Genomic DNA, 8,509 nt, shown 5'->3' on the forward strand with positions numbered 1-8,509 from the left:
TTCTCATAAAACCAAAGAAAATATGTGTAATGTGTATTCATTCACTTCTGTGTAACTTCACATGTCTAGATTCACACCACACAGGGAGGTCCTCTTATAGACATGATAGAAATGAAAGATCCTGTTGCTAAACAGAACTGGGTGCTCCATGTTACTGAGTGAGTGAGTGACAGCTAAGTGGGGATGACTCTCCCAGAGGGCAGAACCCCACGTGCCTACTGCTAATGCAGTCTGTCTCCTGTGTTCTGATCAGCGCCAAAGAGCCAGAGTGCATACACAACACTCCATAGTAACAGGATGGCGGGTAAAACAATAGCTATTTTGACTGATACAGAAGGAACATCTGACCAAGGTCTAGACGCTTCCCTAAGAAAAACAGAAAGCCACAGCTAGGGGATGGCCACCTTAGCACAGAAAGGGTGTGTCCTGGCTAGCTGTCAACTTGACATACTGTTGTCATCTGAGAAGAGGGAACCTTGATTAGTAAAATACCTGTACCAGATTGGCCTGTGGACAAGCCTACAAGGCATTTGTTTTTTGACGTGTTTCTCTGTGTAGCCTTAGCTGTCCTGTATAAGCCAGGCTAGACTCAGAGATCTGCCTCTCTCGAAATGCTGGCATTAAAATTGTGCACTTACACACACTGGCCTGTGGGGCATTTCCATGATTGATATGAGGGCCCAGCCCACTGTGGGCGATCCCACCCTTGAGAAGTGGTTCCAGATATTTTAAGCAAGCCCATAAGCAGCATTCCGTAATGGCCAGAATTCAGACCATCCCTGCAAGAGGATCCTAAGTTTAAGTCTGGCCTGAACTGTTCAGTAAGACATTGTCTCAAACTCCTCCCCTTGTACACACATGAGCAACACTAACTGGACTCAGGGTCATTAAGAAACAAAGGCATGAACCTTGGAACAGAGATTCTGGGGGAGAGGTGATATGATCAAAATATGCTATGTGGCCGGGCAGTGGGGGTGCACACCTTTGAGTCCAGCACTCAGGAGGTAGAGGCAGGTGGATCTCTGAGTTCAAGGCCAGCCTCTTGTACTGAAGGAGTTCCAAGACATCCAGGCTACACAGAAACTTGTCTCAAAACATACACACACACACACACACACACACACACACACACACACACACACACACACACACCCAAAACCCTACTTAATGGGGCTAAATAGATGGGTCATCAAGAGCACTGACTGCTCTCATAGAAGAGGGGACTCCATTCCAAGCACACCATGGAGGTTCTGAATCATCTACCTGTAACTCCAGTTCCAGGGATTCCACATGTACTTCTGGCCTCAGTGGGCACAGCATGCACACACAGCATAGACACATGTACAGGCAAAACACCCATACACATTAAAAAATTATTTTAAAGAGAGCTTACACACGTAAATTAGAACTGGGCCCCTATCACCTTCAATATAGATAGGCCAAATGTGTCAGAACTGGCCCAGGTCCTACTTGGGTACTGAGCTCGCCCATGGTGGTACCTGGAACAGCACATGCAAATAGGAAGGAATTAGGGTGAGGACTGGGCCATGTGACAGAGCAGGACTGGACTAAGCAAAGCTCAGGCACTGGCAAGCCAACTTCTATGAGTTACTAGATCCATGAGCTCTGGGTTTAACCAAAAGCCTGCCTCAGTGAAGGTCTTTCATATATGCACAAGCACATGCAAGCATGCACACACACAACACGAAAGAAAAATGGAATCCCAAACTGGGACTCCTATGTTCTGTAGGGCAGCCTCAGTGGCAATGGCAGTTCAAAGGTCCATCCTCTGAGCTGGGACAGACTCGTCCAGATTTGTCTAGCATACACAAGACCCTGGATAAATTCTTCTATGTGCCCCAAAAGCCAACATCTTGCATTGTGGGGGACTAGAGCTTGAGGCAATAAAAGACACATGCATGAAATATTAAAGTGTATATGGGTGTCTTGCCTGCATGTATGGACATACACCATGTACATGCCTAGTGTCTACAAATGCCAGAAGAGGGTGCTGGGTCCCCTAGAACTGGAGTTAGAAATGGTTGTGATGATGTGGGTGCTAGCAATTGAATCTGGGTCTTTGGAAGAGCAGCCAATGTTCTTAACCATTGTACCATCTCACTGCCTGTCTGCTAAGTTTTGTTTTTAAAGATTTATTTATTTTATGTACATTGAGTATACTGTTGCTCTCTTCAGACACACTAAAACAGGGCATCAGATCCCGTTACAGATGGTTGTGAGCCACCATGTGGTTGCTGGGAACTGAACTCAGGACCTCTGGAAGAGCAGTCAGTGCTCTTAACCGCTGAGCCATCTCTTCAGCCCTTGTTTTTGTGTTTTAAAGAAAAAAAATCTTTGGCTAGCTGTGGTAGAATATTCCTTTAATGAGAAAAATCAGAAGGCAGGGGAAAAAAAGTTGTGCCTTTAATAGTAAAAGTAATACTTTGGGAAAACAGACAGCTTGACCGCGGGCCTGGTTTCCAGCTTCCCCAGATGACCAAGGCAGTAGGATCTGTCTGAGTCCTGTCACTTGAGCTAACTGTGGTGTCTAGGCCAGCGCTTGCTGCAAATGAGGGAAGCCACAAAAGGGGCTGTAACACCATGAACACTTCGTTTAACAATGGAAGACACTTTATTTTTTTTTAAATCTCTCAACATTTCAACTCTGTAGAAATCAAATGCAAAATATGTGCATTTTAAATTAGCATATTCTTAACTACCCGGTTCACATCGATCTCCTATAGTGAGACACACCTAGGAGGGGAGAGGCCTTGCCAGTCTATACACTGTATTTCCTGGTGGAACACACTGGACTTCCTCAGGCAGCCTGTCCTCCATCTTGAGAGAGTCCCTGCAATGCTGGAGTGACTGGAATGCAGAGCTGGAGCTCTCAGGAAAGGGCCAGGCCCCACCAGGTCTGAGGTGCTGACATCAAAGAGCTGCCCAGGAATGCCAGTCTCAGGAATAAAACTGCCCAGAGTCTGCTGTATGTACACCTAACTACATGCGGTCTATCAGCTAGAGATAAAAAAGATTTGGAAAACCTAAAAATCACTCCAGTAAGTCGGAAGACCACCAGCAAATTCACAGTAGCTCAGGGTTTGGCCAGAGTCAAGCCTGCTCTAGAACTGAATGCCTGCTTTGGGAAAACTACTTGCCCATAGATCCCAAACACTGGACATCATAACTGCCTATGGCTAAACTATGTTAACACTTCACAAGGAAGTGACAGCTTCAAATTCCTGCCCTGCCCCTCTCCCCAAAAAGGAAAACCCAGAGGTGGGATTTATCCCAGGAAGTGTGGACACTGAATACTGGAGAGGCATCTAAGGAGCAAATCCCACCTCTGCCCGCCCTAGTGCAAAAAGACTTGAGAGCCGCATTGACAGCCTCAGGAACCAGTGAGGAAGGCTAGATGGGGGTGGAGGCACCCACCGCCTGAATTTCCTTCTGAGATTCAAGGTTCAGGGTGCAAGATTCATGCTCAGCAGGCACCAAGACCAGACAGAGCTATAGATGTGGGGGCTGAGGTCCCCATCTTGTCACTGAGGTCATTGCAGACCCCGGCACCGTGCTAACCCCCGTGTGCACACTGGAGGTAGGTGTATAATATTTACCGTAGGGAAGACAGTAGCTCTCTACCACCATGGGAAGGAACATGGGCTTTACCAGTCCCTTCCGCCAGGCTCCCAGCTCCACCCTAGCAATGGAAGAAACACTGGGAAAGGGCATGCGGCCCCCCTTGGAAGACTAAAGAACCCAGGGCACCTTTATAAATACCGTATCATTAATTTCTTTCACCATGTTGAAACACACTGCAAGTTGAACACTCATTAAAAAATAAACCTCAAATTCTGTATGTACAATACAGTAAGGGGGGGGGTTATGCAAACAGGAGGGGACGTCAGTCCTGCCATGGAGTCCACTTTCCAACTGCCAAGCAGAGCTTGCCAACATTGTGGGCTGGTTGAGTGGAGCTGGCAAGATGGCATTCGACTAATACTGGACTTGGCTCCCCATTAATACCAGTCAGGGGGCAGACAAGGGGTGGGGACATCTGCCTAGGGATCCTTGTATCATGGGAGCAGGAAAAGAGGCGAGCCACCAGAGAGGCCCGGTGTGGCAGGAGGGCTCATTTCACAAGCCAGCAGGCCTCTAGCTCGCCACTCCTGGTGGGGATTTGAAGGTGACCCCAAAGGCTCCTTCCCAGTCCAAGCTGGCTTTGCAGTGGGTGGGGCAGGTGTGGCAAGAGTCCCAGAGACAGAGACTTATTTCAAGGGAACCAGAACCAGAACCCAAACCCATACCAGCTGAGCAGGGAGTGGAGAGGGCAGCGAAGTGACTGAATGGAAGTGCCATCCTGTCCTTCGGACCACACAGCAGCCGCAGGCTGGAATGTGACCTGCTACGTGAGCCATGTGACAAAGCAGTAACCCTGGTGCTTCCAAGGTCAAGCTCAAGTCTCTGCTTCCTTCCTGGGCAGCTCTGTTACCTCTTGATGGGACCAAGCCAGGTCAGTGGTGTGTAGCCCTTGTAGCGGAAGATGGGGGTGAGGCCTATCTGTACACGAGCTGGGAGAACGGGGTGGACTTGTAGTTCAGCTGACTGTTGGCCATGAACTTGTGCAGCTCACTCTTTCTGCAGCACGGGTCGTAGTGGTAGGCGCCGAGGCAGGCGTCACAGGAAACTTTTGAACACTGGGTGCATGTGTTTGTGGCACCTGCACGGTTACAGAAGCCACAGCGGGAGGTGGCTGTGGTAGAGGGCTTGGGCTTTGAGTGGACAGATGCCAGCCGGTCAAGGCCCTGAGTCTGGTGACCCACATACTTCTCCCGCATAGGTGCCCCGTGGGCCAAGCTGTCGTGTACAGAAGCCTTGCTGGGGAAAGCGCTGGGCTTGGAGGCCGAAGGACAGACCAGCACACTGTCACAGCGCTGGCAGAGGGAGGAGCTGCAGGACAGGCCGCAGTTTTGGCACTTGGAGAGGGCAGACTCTTTGGTGGGGGGTGAACGCTTGTGGTAGATGGGGTGGGTATCATTTTTGACCAGCCATACATCGGGCCGCAGAGCATCCTGCCTCCGGTAGGTGGCCCTGGGTTCTGAATCTGTATACAGGTCCACGTCATCCTGAGTGGAAAAGTATGTACTACGAAGAAGGCCAAGGCCATTGATGGAGGAGATGGAGGGAAGGTCATCAGGGCTACCATGGGGGGAGCTGGACATGGCCAGCAATGAGGGGGATGGGCGGATGATCTCATCCTTCAAGTCTTCCCCTATATCCATGGCCAGGGGCTCCTTGCGCAGACTCAGTGAGGCCTTCGAGGGGGGCTTCCTGCTCTCCCAGTAGCTGTCGTAGGCATCCACCGACCTGGAGGGTTTGGTCACTCGGGGCTTGTAGTAGTCCTTGGCCGCTCGCTCACTGGCTGATTTCTGGAGTGCCACACGAGCCATGGAAGTGGTCAGGTGCTCCCGACTCTCAGCCCGCCTCCGCAGTGCATCTGAGCACCCTCTCGCATCCTCCGTGCTGCTCTTGCGCTCAGCCACCACGTCCAGCTCTGAGTAGCCTTTGTCCTTCACCTGCAAGTGGATGCCCAGCATCTGCTCACACTCGACCTTGGCCAAGAAGAGCTCAAAGGAGACCATCTTCACCTGGAGGGACTCCACAAGCTCTTTGAGTTTGTACACAGTCCCCAACTCAGGCTCATAGCCCATGAACCTTAGAATGGCTCTGATGTCCTTCTCCAGCAACGTGGACTTGACATAGTAAACAAATGGGCCAGTGTAGGTCTAGGGAGAAAGAGGGCAGGGAAAAAAAAGAGGCATGCTATAGAGAAGCCTGTTCAAACCAGATGCAGAGCGCCCCCGGCAGGGAGGGGTGGGGAGCTCCTGCCTGGAGACCACAGGCAAGAGCACACTAGAAGCATACCACCGAGCAAGGAGTACATGTGGCCCGGGAGGCCAGAGAGACCATGGTTTCTGTGTATGTGAAGGCTCTGTACCACAGGAGAAGCACAGGGGTGGGATTAGAGAGAGAGAGATACTAGGCCCCAGGATGTCCATTTTGAGCCTTCTATCAAAGTTTCAAGAACACCCCAAGGCTGGGATGCAGCTCAGGGACAGAGCGTGTACCACAGGTTTAATCCCTAGCACGACAATAAACAAATGACACATGCCAGGATTCCAGCCCCCTGTCCCCTGCTAGGGAAAGTGCAGAGAATCTTCTCTCAACCCCCACCCAACACACACCTACCCACCCCTCAACTGGGACTTTGGTCCATACCAGCTCCCAGCTGCTTGGAGCCCATGGGCTGAGAACAGGGGCACGGGCACGCAGGAGGGAGCAGCAGGCAGAGGCGGCCACCCCACCTCACCTTGATGCTGCGGAACTCCTTCTTCCAGGGGAACAGGAAGAGGTTGATGGCCATTGTCTCCAGCATGCCGAAGGCGCAGTGCAGAGCACTCAGGCTGGAGCCGCTCAGAGAGCGGAGGGAGCTCTCCACCACCTCATAAAACTGGATCAGCCGAAATCGATATAAAGGGTCCACCTTGTGCAGGCTGAGCAGGGTGGCAGCTGCCACGCGCAGGTACTCATCGCTGCCAGGCTGCTGGTTGCCGGGGGTGGTGTCCACTTTGCCCTCATGGAACTGCACGTACTTCCGGAATAAGTCATCCTTGTACTTCGTATCCATTGAACTGGGCTTCCCCAAATCAAACCCAAGGGCTACCTCATCTCCCCCATGGCTCTGGGACTGGAGGCTGGCACATCACATGAAGAACTGGCCTGGTACCCATGGACCAGCGCATGCTCTGAAAAGGGGGGATAAGAAACCATCACCCATCTGACTGGTGCCCACCCCAGCTTCAGAATGCCAAGGGCAGCAAAGCCAAGAGCTGGCCTGGACTAAGCTGGTTCTTGAGCCCAGATGGCCCCCATGTGCTCTTCCACCTCACTGACACAGAACACAGATGGGCCAGGCGCTGCTGCTCACCAGCTCACAGGAGTGACTAATGCCCCCAAAGGCAAGGTTCAGAGAGCAAGCCGGTGCACACTTGGCCTTGGTGTGACAGGAGGAGGAGTCTGGGAAAACCCCGAGGCACACTTAAACCTGAAGCACTGCCAGGCCCAGGGTGTGATGCCGGAGGTGGCGGCAGGGAGGTGCTGAGCTGGCACTACAGAGCATGTGCCAGTACTAACCCCTTGCTCCTGAGTAAGTGGGCACAGCAGTTACCATGGCCCCTGAAATCAGCCAGTCATCGAGAGAAGCACCCAAGGTTCCAGATCTCCCAAGGTGGAGATAAGGTCAGAGCCCAGGAAGGCTCCAGAGTCCAGGCCAAGCCCACCACACCCTGTTTTCCTGGAGCAGGAAGGAGCTTGGCACCAACAGAAAGGAGGTTTGCTGCTAATGATCAGGGCACACAGAGGGACTGCTGGTGCAAGGGCCTGACCCACAGCTACTCAGAGGACACACCCACTACTCCTGTGGGACGATGGGACTGCACTGCTCAGTGAGAAGGACCCTGGGTCCAGCTCCCAGCACTACACAGAGGACTTCTGGGGAAGTCCACATAAACCACTGGAGAGTTTAATTCAAGGATCTAGATAGGGACTAGAGAGATCAGAGGGGGCTGCAGCCAGCTGTGAGAAGAAGCACACAGCCCAGCAGCTCACAGGGGACCTTGGGGAAAGACAGCAACAGTCAGTGCCACACACTGCAGACAAACCAGGCTCAAGAGGGCACAGCAGCACACACAGCTCTGCACAATGTGGCTAAGTAAGGAAAGCACTGACAGCCTCTTCTGCCTTGACAAGGTATTCACCCTCAAGACACCAGGCTTTCTCAAGAAGGCTCCGACCACCTTCAGGTAGAGTGGGCGTGACCTGCACCTGCCGCTTTCCTGGCCAGAGCCCCAGTGTGTGGGTGATGAGCATCCTACTCTAAGCCAGCCTCCACACCTCACTCAGGCGGGGCTTCTAGTCATCAGCACCACTAAGACTGAAGGAGGTAAGGGGACTGGGCTCTCCTTGGGGGCTCGGTATGGCCTGTGGGGTCCTCTAGTATTATCTGGGCTCTGGCAACAATCCCACGGCCCATAGAACCACCCTGGCCTCAGGAAGTCACAGCTCAGCATCTCCAGTTTGGGGACATGAGTGGCAGCATTAACAGTGGGTGAAAGTGAGCAAAACTGGGGGCCCACGCTGGGCATGGCAGTACTCAGTGTGTTCCAGCACTCAGGAGGTAAGGCAAAACGGCCCGTAGTCCACTCCAGAACAAACAAACAGAACCAGAAAGTCCCCCTCCTTTCACCCACTGCCTGTGAGGGTACACAGAAACAAACTGACCTGGGAAGCACAAAAGGGCCCCAAAGATGAGTGCTAAGTCCTGACCAAAACCAGAGGCAGCGGTCATACTTCACAGCAGTCTAGCCTTCCCTCTAAGTAACAGCCATCCAGTCCCTGCTCTTCAGTCATGTCAGGCTGACTCCCTGCTCTTCAGTCATGTCAGGCTGAC

At 52.3% G+C, this 8,509-nt stretch overlaps 1 protein-coding gene across 2 annotated transcripts in view; it reads right to left on the minus strand.

Moving 5' to 3' along the window:
* Positions 1 to 2,609: 2,609 nt before the first annotated feature.
* The window catches only part of Spata2 (spermatogenesis associated 2), a 12,139-nt gene continuing 6,239 nt past the window's right edge, over positions 2,610 to 8,509 (minus strand). For both annotated transcript variants that reach the window (XM_021156155.1, XM_021156156.2), the window contains exons 2-3: positions 6,371 to 6,806; positions 2,610 to 5,786 (exon numbers count right to left, since the gene is read on the minus strand). In XM_021156155.1, the coding sequence (XP_021011814.1) occupies positions 4,557 to 5,786; positions 6,371 to 6,688 (1,548 nt within the window). In that variant the 5' untranslated portion in view covers positions 6,689 to 6,806 and the 3' untranslated portion in view covers positions 2,610 to 4,556. The remainder of the gene's footprint in view (positions 5,787 to 6,370; positions 6,807 to 8,509) is intronic.

Source organism: Mus caroli, chromosome 2 (assembly GCF_900094665.2).
Source record: "Mus caroli chromosome 2, CAROLI_EIJ_v1.1, whole genome shotgun sequence".
NCBI classification, from domain to species: Eukaryota; Metazoa; Chordata; class Mammalia; order Rodentia; family Muridae; genus Mus; species Mus caroli.